The 23,186-nt window shown below is 46.7% G+C and overlaps 1 protein-coding gene across 1 annotated transcript in view; it reads right to left on the bottom strand.

The window, feature by feature from the left end:
- FBXL5 (F-box and leucine rich repeat protein 5) overlaps positions 1 to 23,186 on the bottom strand; it is a 322,370-nt gene that overhangs the window by 174,734 nt on the left and 124,450 nt on the right. Inside the window, exon 9 of the mRNA XM_086964073.1 lies at positions 20,029 to 20,742. Within this exon, the coding sequence (XP_086820199.1) occupies positions 20,029 to 20,742 (714 nt within the window). The remainder of the gene's footprint in view (positions 1 to 20,028; positions 20,743 to 23,186) is intronic.

The raw sequence follows: 23,186 nt of genomic DNA, 5'->3' as shown, positions 1-23,186 counted from the left end.
AAAATGACCTTTGGTAGAAACTTTGGATTTGTCTTAAGAACCACTTTATTGTGATGAAGTTGTATAAATGGTTCATGAATTGTTAATGCTTGGATCTCACTTACTCTTCTGAGTGAAGTAACGGCTACTAAGAAAGCAACTTTCCATGTAAGAAACTGGAATTCACACTTATGTAATGGTTCAAAAGGAGGACCCCTAAGTCTGGTGAGAACAATATTTAAATTCCATACCATAAGGGTGGTATTCTAGGAGGAATTATTCTTTTGAGTCCTTCCATAAACTCTTTTATTGCAGGTACTCTAAACAATGACAAATGTTGTCCGTTTTGAAGATATGCCTCTATAGCGGCAAGATGTAACCTGATTGAGGAGTATGCGAAGTTAGATGTTTGCAGATGTAACAGGTAGCATATGATGTTTTGTATGGAGACATCTAAGGGGTTGATGACAGTTGTGCAATATACAACAAACCTTTTCCACTTTGCTGCATAACATGCTCTAGTGGTAGGTTGTTGTGCTTCTTTTATGACATTCATGCAATCAGGTGGTAAATTTAGATATCCAAATTCTACGACCTCAGGAGCCAAATCGCTAGATTGAGCTGCATTGGGGCTGGATGCATAATCCATGGTTCTGTGTCAGTAGATGCGGGGAAAGTTTTAATTTGTGATGTGGTACCACTGAGAGCTCTAGTAGGGTGGGGTACCAGGGTTGTCTTGCCCACGTTGGTGCTATGAGAATCAATGTGAGAGAATGTTGCTGTAGCTTGCGTACCACTAATGGAATTAGTGGGAGAGGTGGAAAAGCGTACGCAAATTTGTTTGGCCAGTTCATCCATACCGCATTGCCTTTGGATATTGGGCATTTGGAGTTGTGGTGTGTAGCAAACAGATCTATCTCAGATTGCGCCCACTTTTGAAAAAATGGCTGAAGAACTTGATGATGAAGTTCCCATTCATGTATCTGTGGTCTCTGACGACTTAACAGATCTGCAACTTGATTATGAACTCCTGATAGAGTTCATAATCAACAGCTATCCTGTGCTAACTGAAAAATGTTCTGAAGAATGGCCCACCTCCATATGCTCTGCGCCAGCCGGGAGAGCTTTAGGGAATGTGTTCTTCCTTGTTTTTGAATGTAGTACATTGCTATCATATTGTCCGTCCGGACTAGTACAGCTTTGTTCGATAGGTAATGCTGAAACTATTTTAGAGCTAGAAAAATTGCTAGTAACTCCAGATGATTTATGTGGAGTCGTTTTTGTTGCATTGTCCATGTAACCTGTACTGTGTGTCTTTGTAAATGTACTCCCCATCCTGTGAGAGATGCGTCTGTGGTTAGTATTATTTGTGGAACAGGTTCTATAAACTGCAGGCCCTTGGAAAGGTTTTTGTTGCTCCACCATTGCAGAGAGTAATATGTCCGGTTGTCTACCACCACATCTATTTGTTGCGGAGCCTGATTCCACTGATTTGCCAAGCACTCTTGTATGGGGCACATTTGTAGTCTTGCGTATGGTACTATGAAAATGCAAAATGCCATCATTCCTATTAATTGCATGAACACTCGAGTTGGTAGTGAGTGTTGTGGCTGGAATCTTTTGATAAGATTTTGCATACTTTGTATCCTTTTTGGGTTGGGATACGCTATTGCCTTTGAGGCATCTATTGTGGCACCTAGATACTGCTGAGACAGGGACGGTTGGAGATGTGACTTCTTTTGATTTACTGTGAACCCCAGTTTGTGTAGCAGGCATATAGTTTGATGTGTGTGCTGTACACATTGGTTGAATGACTTGGATTTTATTAACCAGTCGTCCAGATATGGGAACACATGAATGTTGTCCCTTTATAAGTGTGCTGCTACTACTGCTAGACACTTTGTGAACACTCGAGGTGCTGTAGTTACTCCGAAAGGGAGTACCTTGAATTGGTAGTGCTGACCTTCTAGTATGAACCGTAGGTACTTTCTGTGCGATTGATGGATGGGAATGTGGAAGTAGCATCCTTGAGATCTAATGTGGCAAGGAAGTCGCCTTTCATTAGCAACAGTAGAACCTGTTGTAGTGTGACCATATGTGAGTGGTCTGATTATATGTACAGGTTAAAGGGCCTTAGATCTAAAATAGGTCTGAGGGACCCGCCCTTTTTGGGTATGAGAAAGTACAGAGAATAAACTCCTGTGTTTTGATGTTATTTTTGGACAGGTTCTATTGCATTCTTTTGCACTAGAGATGAGGTGTTCTTGTGACATGAGACGCTGCCTGGGTGGAATTGTTGGAGGAGTGGAAGTGAGCTCCAGGCAATAACCTGACAATTATTTGTCTTACCCACCGATCTGTGGTGATGCAGTTCTAGACAGGTAGGAACTGTTGTAACCTCCCCCGGACAGGAGTGTAATGGTCTGGGGGGATGGAAGGGAAGTCACTGTTTGGGAGTAGAGGCGTTGAGATTGTTGTTTCCTCTACCTCTGCCCTTATTGTTGTTTCCTCTATACCCTCCTCTATAAAATCACTTACTAGGCGAGGTTTGGCCGGGCGCTTTGTAAGAAGAGGAGGTATTGTCAATTTGGAAACCTTTAGAGGCGCCCCTATATGAGGAGCGACAAAAGGAAGGTCTATGGACTTGAGTTTGTAAAGCTCCCATGGATTTTGGTATCTGTATCTTTCTTCATCTTTTCCAGTGCACTATCGACTGTTGGCCCGAAAAGGTGTTGCTGGTCAAATGGTTGGTTTAAAATACTGGCTTGTACTTCTGGTTTGAACCCAGCGATGCGTAGCCATGAATGTCTACGCAAAAGTACCCCTGTATTTATTGCTCTAGAGGCTGCGTCTGCAGTGTCTAGTGCACAGCGTATGGGGGTATTTGTAATAATCTTGCCTTCCTGTATTAGGTCAGAAGCCCTGGTTTTATATTGTTCTGGCAAGTGTTGCATGAGTGACTCTAACTCATCATAATGAGCTCTATCATATCTTGCTACAAAGCTTGCGTGTTAGCAAACCTCCAGACATTGGCTGCTTGTGAGATGGTGCGTTTGACTGAAGCATCTAGAAGCTTAGACTCTTTGGCAGGGGGTGGAGCATCCCTGTTTGTGAGTTAGCCCTTTTCCTCGCATTTGACAGTACTAGTGAGTCCAATGGCAACTGTCGTTTAATGTATGCTGGACCAGTTGGAGCCGCTTTGTACTTTTTTTCTAGTCTGGGGTTAATTACCCTGGCTCTGACTGGGTCTTTAAATATTTCGGGTGCATGTCTTACCACTCCACTAAGCATTGAAGTGTGGTTGTGGTCTTATGTGACGACAGTAGTGTGTCCATTAGGAAGTCTTCTTCCTTTGGATCTGTGTGCAAATCTACTCCATGGAAAGTGGCTGCTCTATGAATGAGCTGCGTAAACCCAATAGTGTCATCTAGGGGAGATGGTCTATGCGGGTACGCATCATCTTGTGCATCTGGTGCATTATAATGGGTCACCTGATGGCCCAGGAATATCATCTGGGTCATTAATGTAGTCTATGTAATGTTCACTCTCTACCTCCTGGGAGGATCTATCCTCATTATCCTCATCTTGTGGTATAAGGCTATGTGTACTAGATGGTGAATGTACAGGAGAAATATCTATTGGTATTTCTACTTTTGGTGAAGGAATCCTTATGGGGGGGAAGTGTGAGCATGCTTTTTTAGAGGAACTGGTGGTGGTTTAGGATAGTCCATTTTCCTCTTTTCAGGCACTGTAGTGACATGTCCTGTCCTTGAATCAATATGAAGAGTCTTTTGCTTTGGGTCAGGTTTGAAAAGCTCTTCCACTGGAAAATCTTTTTTCGGCGTCGATTTATCTGGTTTGGGGCTGCAATACTTAGCTTTTACAGTGTCTATTGTTTTTGGAGCAGGTTTTGGTTTCGGTTCCGAAGACTGATCTTGTTTTTTCTTAGGATCCGAAATTTTTGTTCCTGGGGTAAGTTTGGACTCATCTACCCTCAGAGCCGAAGTATGTTTCGGTACCGGAACAGTCTTCAGGTTCACTTTTTTCAGAACCGGAGTGGTCTTTGGTTCGGTAGCTTTAGAAACCTCTTTCGGTGCCGAACTTGCTTTCGGCTCGACCGCTTTTGGTACCAATGGATGCTTTGGTGCCAGTGTTAATTTTGGCTTAAGGACCTTCTGCTTTTCGGGACCGACAGACTGACTGGAGCCCAAGTCGACTGGAGGCTTTTTTATATTCTTCGCTGCTGAGCCAGAAGGCGGGGCGTCTGAAGATTTTGGCGGTGTGCACCTGGACCCGAAGGTGGAGGTGGAACCGAAGCCTGTCCCGATATGGTGGGGTGAACAGGGTCGACGCTTGTACTCACGACCTGCTGACCAGCTGGAAGATAGTCGTCTTCGGATTGATCCTCGACTCCAGAAGCTTCATTCTCTGCTTCGGAAGAGACGTCTTCTTGCTGCGGTTCTTCGGCTTCTACTTCGATTGGAGCCTCGTCTATGATGAGGTCTGGTGTAGACAAAGATGACTGCGCCATCACTCTTCGAGCTACACGGTCCCTGATTGTTTTCTTGGACCGGAACGAAGCGCAGACCTCACAGTCTCGACTCTCGTGCTCTGGAGATAAGCACAGATTGCAAACCTCATGAAGGTCGGTGTGAGGGAATTTGTGTCCACATCAAGGGCACTTCTTGAAGGGTGTTCTTTCCATGAGCCAAAGGCCCAATGGCGCAATTGGGCACGACGGCCACGACGAACGCTAGAATCGAGAAGTGAAGCCCTTCTTCGACGTGGGTAACCAGAAACACTGTCGAAAACGATGCAGATGGTATGATTGATTTATGAATTTGAAAAGAGATCGGTAACGGGACCGAACGATGAACACATCCGAGCCCGATGGCGGAAAAAAAAATATTTGAAGATGGAGTTGATGCCCATGCGCACTACGATTTAAGGGAGGAGTCATCCAACAGACAAAAGACTCTTCCAAGACAACAACAAAGTGTAATCATTCGGGCCCACCACCAGATGGTGATCTAATGCAATAGTGTGTGGTCTGCAGTCCATATGCCTCGAACACCAGGTTATCGGTAACTGTAAGTACTTAGGTTTGGGAGTTCGTTTTCTGGGGTTAGAACTAGGGTGCCCCAGGGTCAAGGATGCACTCTCAAAGCACCCTTAGTTGCACTAGGGCAGCCAGGTGCAGAGTGCTGAACCCCAATGTTATCCAACACAGGATAGAGGGCTCTAGTTGGTGGCTGCTCACAAGCAGGCCACAAGGTTGTGGGAGCAAAGCTCCTGGACTTAAGCTTAGGGCAAAGGGTGATTCGATTTAGCCCACACTGTGCACCCCCTGAGGTAAAGGGGCTGCCGGGAGAAGGGTGCTGTTTTGGCATTGGTTGCACTGTGGTTTTCAAGGGGGATTCCCCGGTTGCAACAAACACTGCAGGCTCAGGGACAAAGATCGTCTGGAGGCCACCAAAGTTTGAAGTGGTAAGATGGGATGTCTTTGGTTGCCAGGATATCATCGGTTGGGCCACCCAAGGCCATAGGATGAAGGGTGCAGGGGTGTCTTTCGGAGTCTGATTTCTCTTACAGGCTCCAGTCGCTGTCGGGGGGATCCTCCAAAAAGTGGCTGAAGGTGTCCGTTGGAGACTTGAGGTAGATCAGAGAGGCCAGGTCAGGATCGCCGGGGAGACCTCCTTGTGGTGTTGAGCCACTCGAACTTGGGCTATGGGTGCAGAGTGGTGCAGACTTGTGGATTTGGCTGCAGCCTTTTGGTGAGCAAATCTGGGGCTCACATGAGACAAAGTCTGATTGGGGAAGGTAGGGCAGGTCCTCCGGGTTCTTGGGAGCTTCTGGCTGCAGGACACACCTGTACTAGCTCGAGAGAGGCCGGTAGGGCTTGGGCAAAGTCAGTTGCTGTCCTCTTCTTCCTTCAGCACGGCTCTTTGGTCCATCTTCTTCTTGATTCTTTTTGTCTGAGGAGGCAAGGTTCAGGGTTGCCCCTAAATACTACATTTATGGGTGTCACAGGTAGGTACAGGTTCTTCTCGTGGACCTGGACCCAGTATTCCTGTATTGCCACACAGTGCCACAAAACATGCATGAACGTTCCAGTCTCCCCACATCCCCTCCTACATTCCCCGCTTTCCGCCAAACCCATATGTACCAATCGTGGACCTGTAATGTATGTTCTGTGTAGAATCTTCAACTGCACCAGTCTGAGTCGCATATGAATGGCTACTACTTTCGGGGACGAAACCGCCTCTCTCCAGTCTTCATCATCCAAAACTAGGCCATCTGCGCCCCACTTTTCCCTAACAGTTACCAGGGGGTCACTCATGTGGTTGATCAGTTTTTCATATATCAATGATATGGTTTTGGTCGGTAGAATACCATCCAGTACTCGGTCCTCTAGTGGGGAGGCCTCCAGGAGTTCAGAGTCCCGGGGAACATTTGCGTTCAGGGTGTGTCTGACCTGGAGATATCGGAAACGCTCACATTCCTGCATCTGATGTCTTTCCTGTAGGGCGGCAAACGTAAGCACCCCATCCTTCCCCCACATGTTTTTTATTTGTGAGATCCCAATGAGGTCCCATCTATCAAAGCCCTTAGTCTTCCACAAGCTACCCAGCCTCTCCAAGCTCCACAGTGGGGTCGCCATAGTAAGTCTCCCTTCCCATTGCAGACATGGATTAGCGGCATGCCATACGCATGGGCCGCTGGCCCGACGAGGGGAAACCGCCCATTCCTAACATACATTGCCAGAGTGAAATCTCCCCCTGGCATCTGCCCGCGGTCCATCGCATATCCAGGGTCCAAAGGGGACCCATAAATAGCGTGATTTGTTGCCAACTGGGAAGCCCAATAATACTTATGGAGGTCCGGTAAACCGATCTCTCCATCGTACCAGGGAAGAGTAAGCTTGGAGAAGGCAATACTGGGTCTGCCCTCCCAGAGAAGCGGTCTCTGGAGGGACTCAATATCCTTGAAATACGAGGGGGGCACCAGATCCATTGTGTTTTGGAGCGCATACAAAAAGCGGGGGGGGGGAGAGCCATCATTTTAAATAACAACGCACGGCCCAACAAGGAGAGGGGCAGTGATTTCCACCTCGCCACATGTCTTCAGAACTTAGCCAGTGGGGGCTCCAGGTTATTTTCGTATCTCAGTTTCGGATCTTTGGTCACAAATATGCCCAGATACTGAAAACCCACATTTTCAGTCCGCAATGGGCAGGAACTCGGGACGATCCGGAGGATCACCGCTAATGACAACAAGCATTGGAAATGCAATAGGTCTCGCATTAGAAAAGTGGGAGCTATTGGTATTGTACATTTTTTTTTTTTGTGTGTAGTTTTTCCAAATAGCTCCATTGATAGATCAGTCATTTACAATGCCAATAGTTTTAATTTTTTTGAATGTGACACCTATAGCATTTGGAATGCCACATGATTTGTATTGACGTGACTTTGATGGCAGCTTATGTTGTTATGCCACATTTCTAGAGAGCAGGAGAGTGCAGCAGGGGATAGAAGCACAGCCCTGCAAGCTGAGCGTCCTCCCATCGCACACCCATCTGTGGCTTGAGTGGTGTGAGGGTGAGGGGTGTGAGAGTGAGGAATGTGAGTGTGAGGGGTGTGAGCATGAGTGTTGTGAGTATGAGGGAGTGTGAGGGTGTGTGTGTGATGGTGAAGTTGAGTGAGTGTTTGTGAGGCTGAGTGTATGTGACGGTGTGTGTTGGTGAGGGTGTGTGAGGGTGAGTGAGTGTTTTTGATGTTTAGTGAGGGTGTGTGACGGTGTGAGGCTGAGGGTGTGTGAGGGTGAGTTAGGGAGTGTGATTGTGTGTGAGTGGGTGAGTCTGAGAGTTAGGTGTTGTGATGTTGATTGAATGTGAATGAGGCTGAAGGGATGATGGTAAGGGTGTGTGAGTGTGAGGCGTGTTTATTGTGACAAGTTGCAAGGCTGAGCGTGGGTGAGTGTGTGGGAGGGTGTTTGATGGTGAGTGTGCGAGGTGTAGTGAGTGTGAGAGTGTTGTGACGGGTGTCAGGGGAGGGCGTGTGTGTGAATGTCATGTGTTTGAGGGTGAGGGGGTGTGTGTGTGAGGGTGAGTGAAGGGGTGTGAGGCTTCGGGTGTGTGACGGTGCGTGAGTGTGTGTGAGGGTGAGTGAGGGTGTGAGAGGTGTTGTTACGCAGAGGGTGTGTGACGGTGTGTGAGGGTGAGGGTGTGTGAGGGTGAGTGTGAGTCATTGTGAGTGAGTCTGAGTGAGTGTGAGTGAGGGGGTGTTGTTGTGAGGGTGAGGGGAGTGAGCGTGTGTGAGTGTGATGGGGTGTGAGGGTGAGGGGGTGTGAGTGTGTGTGAGGGTGAGGATGAGTGAGGTTGTTTGCGGCTGAGAGTGTGTGAGGTGTAGTGAGTGTGAGAGTGTTGTGATGGGTTTTAGGGGAGCGTGTGTGAGTGTAAGGTGTTTGAGGGTGAGGGTGTGTGTGTGTGAGGGTGAGTGAGGAGGTGTGAGGTTTCGGGTGTGTGACGGTGTGTGAGTGTGAGTGTGTGTGAGGGTGATTGAGGGTGAGAGAGGTGTTGTTAGGCAGAGGGTGTGTGACGGTGTGTGAGCGTGAGGGTGTGTGAGGCTGAGTGTGAGTGAGTGTGAGTGAGTGTGAGTGAGGGGGTGTGAGGGTTTTTGAGGGTGAGTGTGTGAGGTGTAGTGAGTGTGAGAGTGTTGTGAGGCGTGTGAGGGTGTGTGAGGGTGATGGGGTGTGGGGGTGAGGGGGTGTGAGTGTGTGTGAGGGTGAGCGAGGGAGTGTGAGTGTGTGTGAGTTGTTGAGGGTGAGAGTTAGGGTGTGTGAGGGTGATGGTGTGAGGGTGATTGAGGGTGTGTGAGGGTGAGGGGATGAGGGTAAGGCTGTGTGAGGCTGAGGGGTGTTGATGGTGAGAGAGTGTGAGGGGTGTGAGTGGGTGCGGCTGTCCGGTGTAGTGAGTGTGAGCTTGTTGTGAGGGGTGTTATTTTTTGAGGGGAGTGAGGGTGTGTGAGTGTGTGTGAGTGTGAGGGGGTGTGAGTGTGTGTGTGAGGGTGAGTGTGAGTGAGTGGGTGTGAGGCTGAAGGTGTGTGATGGTGTGTGAGGGAGATGTTGTGTCAGGGTGATTGAGGGTGTGTGAAGGAGTGTGAGAGTTTTGGTGTGTGAGGGTGATGTTATGAGTGTGTGTATGTTAATATTAATTATTTAATATGTGTCGTGTAAAAAAAAAACGTGATAGATCTTTGTAATTGTCCTGCCTTATGTGTATTTTTGTATGTAATAGAACTGTGTATGTTTTTTAATTACTGTGTGGTGTTATGTGTGTTTTAGGTGTCTGTGGAGTCCCGTATTAATTTTATTATTTTAAAAATGGCCGACGCAATGCGTCACCTTGACGTTCCCTACGTTAGCGTTCTAGTTTATTTTTGTGTTGCGAGTGTTTACGTTTCCTTGACGTTTATTTCTAGCCAATCGGAGCGCGACGTTTTTGACGTTGCGTTCCGATTTGCTTACGTCAACGGTGGAATTCCCCAGAGATCGAGAATGTTGGTGCGCGGAAGGCGTGTTCTTGTTCCTGTGCTGTTGCTGCGTCGTTTGACAGGTAAGAATGTATTCCAAAGTGTTTTTTTTATGTAATGTAGTATCTATACTATCTTTAAGTTAACGACTGAATAGGAGGGTGTTTTTATAACTGTTGACAAATTTTTTTTCCGATCGTAATATTTGTAAATATTTGTAATGTAATGTAAATTAAAGTCTTGTTTTCAATTGTCGATATGTAATGCATATGTTTTCTAAAACTGTAATGTAATGTATTTTTTGCTGGTGTTTGTTATTTGACGTACAAGAGCTGTTATTTGAAATTTGAAGTGCTATTTAGTTTATAATATATTTATGTATGTTGTGTTTGCATTGTTTTTTTCCTGTGATGCTGAAGTAGCCGGATTATATGTTATTGAGGTACTCGATGTATTAAAGGAAACTTTGTGTATTTTCTGAATTTATTTTCCCTAGCAATGTATTAAGAGGATGTACAGTGATGTAATGTGTGTATTTTATGCGTTTTGTGAAAGAATTGTTTTATTTTCCAATCCCTGTTTGCATATTTGTGTATTAATAGCTGCACCCTCCTTGCGTTGCTTTAAGTTTGCATTTTGGACTAGCTGCAAGTGTGTAATCCTCTTTTTACGTATAATTCAAATAGTTGCTTAACGATATTTATGTGTACAGTTGGAGGCTGGAGTTGTATTTGGAGTGTAGAGTTGTAGAGTTGTATTGTAGTTATAGGGTGTAGTTGGAGGCTGGACTTTGACGGTGTGAGTGTGAGGGTGAGTGCATGTGAGCCTTTTTGAGTTTGCCATAGTATGTGTAAATTTGTAGTACTGTATGCAGTGTATTTTCTTCCCCAAACGAGTTTTGTAGCTTAGTATGTGTTAGATCAGAATGTGTATGTGAACTATCTTTGATGTATGCAACAGTGAGAATAAGGGTGTAGCTTTTAATTTATGGGCATAAGGGTAGACGTCTTAGGATGTTTTTGTATTTTCTGTACTTCCCTAATTTTTTGTGAACAGCTGCGTGGGCAAGGGGCGTTGGCTGTTGTGTTGTTGAGTAGTGCTCTTTTGATGTTGTTTGATGCTGTTTTGGTGTACGGTGTTCCTGTGGTTGTGCACTTAGCATCACCAAAACACTTCGTGCAACAGCAGCATCAGTTAGAGCAACACCAGAGTCTTGTGCTTTTGTGATGACGCATTTTGTTTGTGTTTTTGATTATTTCTGGCATGGTTTACTTGTTTATTTTCCCTTACTTTAGTAAGTGCTTTCTGTTGGTAATTCTTTTTCCTTTAGCTCACTTTGTCCACTTAAAAATTGTTGTATTTTTTGCTGTGTATTCATATGTTTGTCTATTTTGTGTGCATTTATGATCTTTGTGAAAGAACTGTTTTATTTTACAATCCCTTTCTTTATTTTTGTGTATTAATTGCTGCACTGTCCTTGCGTTGCATTAAGTTTTAATGTTTTAATAGCTACAAGTGTGTAATCCGAATTTTACGTATTGAAATAAATGCTGCCTTACGTTATTTATGTGTGGATTTGGAGAGTAGAGTTGTAGTTGGAGTGTAGAGTTGTAGGGTGGTATTGTAGGTATAGGGTGTAGTTGGAGGGTGGACTTGGACTGTGTGAGTGTGAGGGTGAGTGGATGTGAGTCTTTGGGTGTTTGAGGGTGCGTGATGGTGTGTGAGAGTGATTGAGGGTGACTGTTTTAGTATGAGTGAGGGTGTGAGTGTTGTGAGTGTGTGTGTGAGGATGAGGGGGTGAGTGTAAATGTTGACTAACGTTATTTTTGTGTGGAGTTTGAGGGTGTAGTTGGAGTGTAGAGTTGTAGTGTGGTATTGTACTTTTATGGTGTAGTTGGAGTGTTGTCTTTGACGGTGTGAGGGTGAGTGGATGTGAGGGTCAGGGGGTGTGAGTGTGTGTGATGGTGAGTGAGGGTGACGATGTGAGTATGAGTGAGGGTTTGAGGGTTGTGAGGGTGGACTTGGACGGTGTGAGGGTGATTGGATGTGATTTTTAGGGGGTGTGAGGGTGTGTGATGTTGTGTGAGGGTGAGTGAGGGTGACGGTGTGAGTATGAGTGTGGTTGTGAGGGTGATGGTGTGAGGGTGTGTGAAGGTGAGGGTAATGGGATGTGATAGTGTGTGATAGGTGTGGGTGAGTGAAGGTGATAGTTTGAGCGTGAGTGAGGCTGAGTGTTGTGAGGGTGTCAAGGTGAGTGAGGGTGTGCGAGTTTGAAGGTTGAGTGTGTGACTGTGGGTGAGGGTGAGTGTTTGTGAGGGTGAGGGGGTGTGAGGGTTTGGGGGTGTTGTTGAGTGATGGTGTGTGATGGTGAGTGGGTGAGGGTGATTGAGTGTGTGTGAGGCTGAGGCTGTTGAGGTTGTGTGTGAGGGTGTGTTGCTGAGTGATGGTGCGTGATGGAGGTTGTGGGAGTGTGATCGTATCACGCTGTAGAGGGATGTGGGGAAATAGTAGGCCAGCTGAATGGGGTGTTTTTTTTATTTTTTTTATTCGTTTTGACACAAGTCTTTTGAAAGTAAAGCTAGCCATCCCTCCTGTGCCTCGAACTTGCTGTCATTTTTTCTTTTTTGGGTGTGCGTGTAATTTAGTATGTGTTGTGTGTTGTGTGTGCGTCAAAATGCAACCCAAGGAGACGTAATAGAGTGTGTGTGTGAAAGTCCCCTTGATCCGTGAATGTGTGTATGAAAACTTTGTTGTGGTGTGGCGAAGTGGTGTGAACGGAGTGTGTGTTGTAAGAAAGGATCCGTTGTTAAACGAGCAACATTTGTAGCGAGTCTGGATGTATACTGATCAGCAGTAAAGTATTGGCTGTGAGTTGTGTTTTCCTGTGTGTATGTGTGCAAGATGCAGAGTGGGTGCAAGCTGTAGAGTGGGTACAAGGTGCAGAGTGGGTGCAAGGTGCAGAGTGGGTGCAAGGTGCAGAGTGGGTGCAAGGTGCAGAGTGGGTGCAAGGTGCAGAGTGGGTCTGCAGAGGTGATAGATGCAGAGTGGGTGATAGATGCCGAGTGGGTGAGGAGGTACGCCTGGTATATAGGGATGTCTGTTACTATGCATATGAATCAGAGATTGTGTGCCAGATTTGTGTCCCAAGTGTAATTAGAAGCTGTGGCCACTGTCTAGCAGGTTGGTAGTGTTAAGTAAGCATAAGCTGTGTTAGCAATCCATAAGTTGTGCGTGTAATGTAGTATGTGTTGTGTGTTGTGTGTGCGTATAAATGTAACCCAAGGAGACGTATTAGAGGGTGTGTGTGTGAAAGTCCCCTTGATCCGGGTATGTGTGTATGAAAATTTTGTTGTGGTGTGGCGAAGTGGTGTGAACGGAGTGTGTGTTGTACGAAAGGATCCGTTGCTAAACGAGCACCATTTCTTGCGAGTCTGATAATGAACAATAAATTACAATGCCAATAGCCAGCGTTCAAATGCCGTTGAGCCCACCCAAATCAAAAACAATGGCAGCCCTCTATCTGTTTCGCGTGGGTTGATGGGGTGGGTGGCTGAGGGGGCTTTCAATGCGGCTTCCCTTTGCTGGCTCAGTTTGAAGCCCTGGTTTTAAGTATGAAGGCTGGGCACTCGATACAAAGTAAGTATCAGCAGAAAGGAACGGGCTGCAACTTGCAACCAACATTTGAACGCTGCCGTTCACTCCCACACATGTACATGTTTTAGCACTCAATGCGAAGCTGTGAAATGCGTGTTTAAAACGAGACACGTTCGTGATACTGCAGGGAGAGAGAGGGGAGGTGCTGGCAGATGAGGGAGGGGGAGGAGAAATGCGAGGCTGGCTGTGTCCAGGGAGAGAGAGGGGAGGTGCTGGCGTCTGGTGAGGGGGAGGAGAATTGCGAGCGTGGCTGTGTACGGGGGGAGAGAGGGGGAGGAGAATTGCGAGCCTGGCTGTGTCCGGGGAGAGAGAGGGGAGGTTCTGGCGGCTGGGGAACAGATGTCGAAGGCTGGCGAATTTTGTTTTAAAAATAGTGTGTTTCAGTGTGTGAGTTGCGCATGGTTAAGGGAGACGAGACAGAGGAGCTGGTGGCTGGGGAGGGGGATGAGAAATGGCAGCCTGTCGGTGGAGGAATGCGACCCTGTCTGTGTGCGGGGAGAGAGAGGGGAGGTGCTGGCGGCTGGGGGTGGGTGCGAGAGAGAGGGGAGGTGCTGGCGGGAGGAATGCGACCCTGTCTGTGTGCGGGGAGAGAGAGGGGAGGTGCTGGCGGCTGGGGGTGGGTGCGAGAGAGAGGGGAGGTGCTGGCGGATGGGGTTGGGGATTGCCGTGGGAGGGAGCCTTGTCGCTTTCATGTGCACGCGCTTTTAATGTCAATGCGCATGCGCATTGAGCTTGAATTTCACGGGCACTGCAAGGAATCGCCACAATTCCTTGCAAGTTGGTTAAAGACTGTTTAAGCCCCCATAGTCTCGCAAGCTCGATGCGCATGCGCATCGACAGGCGAGACCTAAAAAGCACCGATTTCGCCCAGTTAATGGCGAAACCAGAATATCTTTCAAATATGACCAGGACGTCCATAAAAGTGATCAAAGAAGCCCGGGGGTTGGTAAGGTAGAGCAGGATGTCGTCCGCGTAGGGCGAGATCTTGTCCTCCCACTCGGGTGTCCGGCACAGCCCACGAATCGACCGGTCCCATCGGAACCAAGCCGCTAGTGGCTCAAGTGCCAACGCAAATAGCAGTGGGGATAAGGGACATCCCTGTATTGTGCCCTTTCCCAGGGGAAAGTCAACGGATTCGTGGTTGTTCACCACAACCCTGGCTAGGGGACTATTGTATAAAAGACGGACCCATTCGATAAACTCCTTGCCGATACCCAACTTCGCTAGAACTGCAAACAAGTAGGGCCATTCAACCCCATCAAATGGCATGGTCGCATCTAATGACAACAGGACTGCCGGCTCATGTATGCTCGACGCGCCACCCAGAATCCCATGCAGTCTACTGAGATTGAGGGCTGTATTTCGGCGCGGCATAAAGCCAGACTGGTCCTGGTGGACCAGAGTCGATATGACCTTAAACAGCCTAGTCGCCAACAATTTAGCCAACACCTTAGGTTCAGCATTGAGTAGTGAGATCGGCCGATAGGAAGAGCACTCAGTTTTAGGCTTGCCTTCTTTATGAATAACAATTGCTACACGTTGGTCGTAAGGGAGCTGGCCCGTTTCTCTACTTTCGACGAACATGGCACGGAGAAATGGTGCAAGTTTGTTCGCATTAAGTTTATAAAGCTCTATGGGGATTCCGTTCGGGCCGGAGGTCTTCCCAGAGTGGACACCCCTGATAGCCTGCGCCACCTAGTCATCCGTGAGGGGGGAATCCAGATATTTCATGTCCTCCTCCGAGAGGCTGGGCATTGGGATATCTTGTATCATAGCCGCATTTTCAGCCTCTGTATAGGTGCCCACCGACTGATACACTAGTTTATCTTATGCTGAGAACTCCTCTGCAATCTGCTGTGGGTCTGTCACCAATCCGGATTCCACCGTCTGCAATTCCGGCACCAACCGTGATGCCCATTCCCCCTTCTCCAACCACGCTATCAATTTACCTGCCTTATCGCCATGTTCAGATCGCCGACACACAAAGTAGGGTCTATGAACGTTGGGCCAGTCCCTAGCTAGACTCTTATATTCATTCTGGAGTAAATTCAGTTGATGCAACCCCCACGGTGTGGCCTCCATCGAGACCTCCCCCTCCAGTGCTATCAGTTCAGCCTCCACCCTATCCACTTCAGCTCGAGCCTTCCTCCTCTTCCCCAAGACCAACGACAATACCTCCCCTCTGATTACCGTCTTGTATGCCTCCAACAGGGCCCGCACCGACTCCACTGTTCCTACATTTTTCTGAAAATACCGGTCTTTAATTTGTATCATTTCCTTCTTAGTATCAGGATCTTTTAAATGCCAAGTGTTGATAGGAGCGATCCTGCACACATCTCTCTGTCCCACTACCAGACTGAGCCAGACCGGGGAGTGATCGGAAATCCCTTTACCCAAGTGTCGTACCTCCCGGAGCCATGCCGCATGTAGTGCCGGGACCAAAACAATCTATTCTGGAGAAGGAGTGATGTGCGGCAGAGGCGTGTGTATAATGCACCCCACCTGGGTTCCTAAGTCTCCACCCGTCAACAAGACCAGTGGTTTCTACAAAATCTGCCAACCACCCCCGAGACGGCATCAGCGTTCGGGCCGGGTATCTCCATTTCACCATTTATCACAGCATTGAATTTTCCCCCCTCTACAAGCAGCCCCACAGGCAAAGAAAAAAAATGTGTACAGATCCCAGAAGGTGTCGGTCTGCAGACACGGCGTAACATATACCGATAGTAACGTCACTGTTTTACCCTCCAATAACCCTGAAATGCCAATGTACCTGCCTCGCTTGTCCGCCCAAGTGAACTGAACTGTCAGCGGGAAGGAGTTCCTAACCAGGATACCCACCCCGGGGACCCTGTAGTGAATCCAGCATGCGCCACCAACTTATAGCCTACCCTGCATAGGGCCATACAATGGTTAACAATCAGGGGCGTTTCCTGCAACAGCACCACATTCGGGGAGTGTCTCCTAATCATTCTGACCATTCCCCCTTTAATCTTATATCCTAGACCATTCATGTTCCAACTAAGCGCCGTAATCCCCATACCCGGTCTACCAGTAGACATAGTGATGGTAAAGCATGTCTAGGTCACCTGATGCAAGAAAAAAACTAGAAAATACTGCTAACCAATTCGCCAATAATGAAACACAAAAAATTATCAATTTCAAAGAATCCCCCAAACTTCAACCCCCTCGGAGCCAGAGGAAGCGCTGTGGTCACCGTTGGACAAATATTGACCTGCTCGGATATCTAATAATATCCTGGACGGTTCCCAAAACGGCTACCGGGGTAATCACAGTACGGAGTCAGCTCTTATGGCTGTCTCGGAACAACTAAGGGCCACACAAGATCTAGGAAACACCTCGGCTCTGGTCCTGCTGGACTTAAGTGCGGCGTTTGACACGGTCTCCCATGAGATGCTGCTTAAGCGTCTCGGGGAGATCGGGGTCAAAGACGGGGCCCTGGCTTGGTTCGCGTCTTTCCTATCTGACCATTCCTTCCAGATCCATGCCCCACCATACTCATCCAGCAGGTTCCCATTGGAATGCGGCGTCCCTCACAGATCTGCCCTTAACCCCACGTTGTTCAACGTGTACGTCCGTCCACTGGCCCTCCTGGCCAGGGAACGAAAGATCAAAATGATCTCTTATGCGGACGACACGCAACTCATGTTTACTTTTCCCAAGGATACCATGCCCGGCCAGGCCAAATTTCAGGAAGACATCTTGGCCATCTCTAACTGGATGGCGGATAATTATCTTCAGCTTAACTCCTCTAAAACGGAGCTACTTTGGCTAGGAGGTGACTCACAAAAGTGGGACCACCAGTGGTGGCCCCCTTCGATGGGCCCTCCCCCCACTCCCAAAGAGGTTGTTAAGAATTTGGGCGTTTTAATGGATAAGTCTTTGTCCTTAGAGTCCCACGCTAAGAAAGTTGCAGGCACATGCTTTGGCCGCCTACGCTGTATTAAACCTATCCTGGGCTTCTTTGAGCCACCCACCTGCCAAGTTATAGTCCAGTCCCTAGTTCTCTCCCATCTAGACTACTGTAATGGTCTCCTGATGGGTGCCAACAAGTCAGTGGTTAAGAGACTCCAGAGAGCCCAGAACGCTGTGGCCCGTACCCTCTTTGCCCTCCCCAAACACTGCCACGTTTCTCACCTCCTTCACCGGCTTCATTGGCTGCCGGTGAAATAGAGAATCGAATTTAAGACCCTCTGCCTCACTCACAAAATTCTGCATGGCCAGGGCCCTCAAACATTACAGGACCTCTGTACCCCCCATGTGCCTACTCGGACCCTATGCTCTGCTGACCTCCATCTTGCCCGGACCATCAGAGTACGCAAGAGCAGAGCGGGTGGTCGCTCCTTTAGGTCCCTTGCCCCGGCCCTCTGGAATTCTATCCTCATTCAGGCACGTGCCATCCAAAACCATTGGCACTTCCGGCAATACATCAAAACCTGGCTGTTTGCCTCCATTCAAGGAACCAACACCTAGGCCGCTTCCTGCGTCCTATCCCTCTGCCGCGTCTTTCTGTTTGGCTGTCTGCAAGCGCTGGGACGCCCCGTTGTTGGGGCAGCCATGCGCTCTATAAGCATATTTAACATAACATAACAGGTAGTATGTTGGCCCTGCCGTAGGGCGGCAAGTCCAGCTGCCGGGGTGGCGTACCTACACTGCATGCAGTGTCGCAGGCATGGCACACAGAAGTTGTGCCATACCGTGGCTTAACTTTTCTTTGCACCAGATCATGCAACCTGCAACAGCAGTGCGCTGAGGGATCCCTTAGGGTGCCACAATACATGCTGAATACCTTATGGATCCTCTTGAAACTCTTCGCCTTAGGTACAAGAGATACCATTCACTAGGGACTTGCAGGGGGTGCTAGAGGTATTACCAATTGGGGGATAATTGTATAATTTAAGGGAAAAAGATCTGCCACTGGGCACCTGGATAGCAGAAACCCAGTGGACTTCTGTCAAAACTGCATTGAATACCAAGCAAAAAGTGGGGGTAGGCATGTTACAAAAGGGCACTGTCCTAGAATTACTGCATGTTCAGATTCATCCCATTACTCCAAGATCATCACTTCATATCCATATTCTCCATTCCTAGTACACACTCAGATTTGCTACCATGATTCAGTAACAATCGGTGCATGCTGATATTTCCTCCATCACTCCGAAATTTTGAACAAATTAACAATTTGAACCATTACTCAGAAATCTTGACTACATGACCCAATTTGCACCGTCACTCCGAGTAACCCTTCGTTTATGCTCTGATTTGGCATTTTGTGCTGTAATCCTTCCTACATGTTCATATTTACCCAATCACTCAGTACATTTTCAATATTGCACCTTTACTCACTATTCCATAGGGCATACTCAGATTAGGATAATTATTCAGTAATCTCTGCACTGTCATCTAGGGCAGTAGACCTCGGGTCACTCATCCAAGGCAGGTGCCCAGGTCCGATCCCAGTGTTGAACTATGACAGTGCTGCTGCCATGCCACAGAACAGGCACAATCTAGGACCCGCAGATCTTGCACTCTGAAACCAAGGACTGCATACCTTTGCACACTCACTCAGCATAAACACACAAATAAACAGATTACTATTAAAGTTTGCATACCCCAGTGGGATGTGTGCGAGTGCTAGGGAGAGATAATATATGTAAATTTATATATATTTTGGGACCCCCATTTCTCTGGGCCAGGTATTTTTAGAATGAATGGCAAGGGGGGCTGCTCCCCCCTCTCCCCTGGCCGATTACAGCCCCAGGGAACCCATTTTTTTTTTGTTTGAATGGGTGTGGCTGCATTGCTCCCCTTTGTGGGCCGATTTATGTCTAGGGGGCCAGGCCTCATTCCCCCGGGCCAGTTCCCGCCCTCCCCCCCCAACCCTTTTATTTATTTATTTTTAAATATAGGAGGGGGGGACTGCATGGCCCCACTCCCAGGGCGATTTTGACCTTGGAGACTCCATCCCCCTGGGCCAGGCCTCTCTCGGTGTATAACAATGACGCAAACTTTGGAAACTACTTCCGCTATCTGCAACCAGGGGACTAGGGCAGTAACAACACAGGCTTTATCTTTGGTATCAAATTAAGTGGTGAAGTGTTTTCTAGCTACATTTAGTAAATTTGTGGCTTCATAATAGCATGCTTTCTAGCCAATAAAACAGGATTTCAAATATAGGTTATAAAATTTGAAAAATGCAAGGAATTGCATTCCATATGGCATCCAAATGCCGAGGTGCCAGCTGGACATAATTACTGGCAGACCACTGCACCAGTTTGTCTTTAATGGTCTCTGAACCATCAAGAAAAAGCAATTAACCATTGCTCCGTTGTGCGCATCCGTTGGCCAGCCATGGATAATGGAGTTCCTTTTGAACAAGGGGCCAGAGCTCCATTTCCTAGGATTAGCTGGGACTCAATGTAGGCATTATTGGCACAAAGTTAGTAATGTGCTGTACATGTCAATGGACGCTGCTACTGTTAGCAAATTGTGAAAAGGTATTTTGGAAAGAAAAGACACAAGGGTTTGGCAGAGATTACTTTGGTAGTGTAGGTTGATGTAATATATAGGACTGATAAGATGTTAAACTAGTATTCATCTTGGCGAACTCCCAACCATTTAAATATCTGATCAAGAAGATGTTGATTTTTATATGCTCCTGACGAATTCTGCATTTCACACAATATTAAAATGAAAAAATTGTATTTCTGGGCCAAACAACTCAATGTGTAAGTGATGTGACATATGTAACCAGACAGCAAACGTTAGGCTGCAGAATAACCTACTGATACTACATTTGTGAACATAAGAAAATGTAATCACTCAAAAAAGGACTCCCACCTACCTGAGACCGTGGTCTGTGATTTGATGACACCCGGACAGGCTAAGAAATTGAAGAACTCTAGCAGTCTTGTGATCTGGCAGTTCACTCCCAGAGCAATTAAAGTCATTTACTTCTGACTGCTTAGTCCTTGTTTTCATTTTGCACAGTGCAGAAGACTCTGGGAGTGACTGTATAGTCCTTAATGTTGATCCAGCACAACAAAACGAATGTCTACAATATGTGAATGGAGCAGAAGTACAGCGCTGCTGCCAGCAAATACTAGTCCTTAGCTCAACAATGTCTTTACTGCAACAGCGAGACCCAAAACAACCAAGACCTGGTGGTGAGGATTCCATTACACAAACTCCATCAACACTTCTACTTCTCCATTCAGCAGCATCTTCGATATCAGCTAATTCTTCAGCATCCAACATCCAGATGAAAGGAGAAGAATGGAACCTTCCCAAGTTGGTGGGTTTCATCCACTGGTTTTCTTTATACTTTTGCTTCGTCATGTGGTGTTTAGTGATATCAAGCAGACATTCAGAGGATTGCAAAGGATCATCTTGATTTTCCCAGGCTGTCTTCATATTTTTGTCCTGCCCAGACCTTTTCTTGTGAGAAGGCAGAATCCCTAAAGCACTTGACATCTTCTGTAAAGCCACATCAGTGATTTGTTCACAACCTGACAGATCTAGGTGGCGAAGACTCCGACACCCACCAACTGAAGAATCACTGCAAATAGAAACAAATAAACAAGGTGAAACCTCTCGCCAAAATATCTATAATAGGATGAGGGTTAAGTATAAAAAGGGAAAGATTACTTGCAATCAGAGTTCCACATCATAAATTTTATTTCAATAACATTTATAATCTTAAATCTTAAGGATCTCAAACCCATTTAAAATACATTTGTTTCCCTTTTGTCAAGAAAACAAGCCAGTATTTCTGTCATTACTTTGACAAAGCAAATGAGAATCATCCCAAAGAAGAGCACAAGAAAACTTCCAACCTATTCAAAAAGACAAAAAACAAAGAGAAAATGGTGCTTGTAGGAACAAACTTAAACATGTGTCATTTTTCCCACTGTCGCACTGCTTAGAGATCCTATACTGTGCCAATGTGCACAGCACTGTCCGGGAAGTAGATTCATTAACTGGTCATATAAGGCACTATTATTCTCAAATCTTAACCATGCTCCAGGTTTAACATGGAGAAGGATGGGACGTTCAAGAAATATCGATGAAAAAGCCCATGATGGAGAACGAGGTTTAGAAGCTTTTCCTTCTACAATATCGCATTTCCTCTGACATTCAGAGAAAAATAGATTAGCAAGCCCATCGCCTCACTCCATGACAGTTAAAGCACTGAAATAACAAGAGAAATAGGATTTCAAACATACAAATGTTACATAAAGAGGCTATAGAATAATGTTTTTAAAATTTGTATTAACTGATAGGATACAGTAGATGGGTGCACATATAAGAGCCTTGCCCCGATCAAGAATCCCTCCAACACATGCACCAACAAGACTGCCAGCTGGTTCACCGCGGGCCTCCAGACCTCCAAGGAAGTCGCCCTGTTTTAGCAGAGGAAGGACCTGCTGTACTGTGACCATATGGTAGTGGTCGGATTGTATGTAAAGATTTAGGGGTCTCAGGTCTAGTCTAGGTCTGAATGAGCCGTCCTTTTTTGAGATAGGGAAATACAGGGAGTAAACTCCTGTGTTTTGATGGTGTACTGGAACTGGTTCTATTGCATGTGTCTGCATTAGAGAGGCAACTTCTTGTTTTAGGAGTGCGAGATGCTCTTGTGACATGGGACGCTGTCTGGGCGGTATTGTTGGAGGAGGTGTGGAAGTGAGCTCCAGGCAACTATTTGTCTCACCCACCTGTTGTGATGAAGTTCCAGACAGGTAGGAACTGTTGTAATCTTTCCCCGACCGGAGTGGAATGGTCTGGGGGGATAGAAGGGAAGTCACTGTTTGGGAGTAGAGGCGTTGCGATTGTTGTTGCCTCTGCCTCTGCCCTTATTAATATTTCCTCTATATCCTTCTCTATAGTATCCCTTACTGGGTGAGGTTTGGTTGGTTTGTTTGTAAGTAGAGGAGGTATTGTCAGCTTGGAAGCCTTTTGATGCACCCCTAGAGGAGGAGCGACAAAAGTAAGGTCTATGGGCTTGTGTTTGTAAAGCTCCCATTGATTTTGCAGGATCCGTGTCTTTTTTCATTTTTTCCAATGCACGGTCTACCTTTGGACCGAAAAGATGCTGTTGGTCAAACGGCTGGTTTAGTATACTGGCTTGTACCTCTGGTTTGAATCCGGAGATTCTTAGCCATGCATGCCTATGCAACAGTACTCCTGTGTTTACCGCTCTAGATGCTGTATCTGCAGTGTCTAGTGCGCATCTTATGGAGATATTAGTTATAACCTTGCCCGCTTGTATTAAATCAGCAGCTCTAGTCTTATATTGTTCTGGCAGGTGCTGCATGTGAGACTCTAGCTCATCATATCTTGCTAACAGAGCTAGAGTGTTAGCAATCCTCCATATGTTGGCACCTTGTGATAGTGTGCGCTTCCCTGAGGCATCTAGAAGCTTTGATTCTTTGTCAGGAGGTGGAGCATCCCCTGTTGACTGTGAATTGGCTCTCTTTCTCGCATTCGACACTACCAACGAATCTAGTGGCAACTGTCCCTTAATGTATGCAGATCAGAGGGACCCGCTTTATATTTCTTTTCCTGTCTGGGGTTAAATACCCTGGCCCTGACTGGATCTTTAAATATTTCTGGTGCGTGTCTTACCACTCCATTTAGTATTGGCAGTATGGTAGTGGTTCTATGTGATATTAACAGTGTATCCATAAGAAAATCCTCTTCTATTGGATCTGTATGCAGGTCTACTCCATGGAAAGTAACTGCTCTATGGAGGAGTTGTGTGAACCCAATTGTGTCATCTGGTGGAGTTGGTCTAGACTGGTATGCCTCGTCTTGTGGTAGATCTGGTGCATCTGGTGCATTGCAATCTTCCCATGGGTCACCTGATGACTTAGCCATATTATCTGGGTCATCACTGTCCTCCATTTGTTGATAACTGTGCTGAGAGTATGCATCTCCATATTCCCCCTATTGTGGAACTATACTATGTGTAATAGCTGGTGACTGTGCAGGAGAAATATCTAG

This window comes from Lissotriton vulgaris, chromosome 3_2, assembly GCF_964263255.1.
Source record: "Lissotriton vulgaris chromosome 3_2, aLisVul1.2, whole genome shotgun sequence".
NCBI lineage: Eukaryota > Metazoa > Chordata > Amphibia > Caudata > Salamandridae > Lissotriton > Lissotriton vulgaris.
Note: the sequence above shows the minus strand (reverse complement) of the source record. Positions and strands in the feature narration are given on the sequence as shown.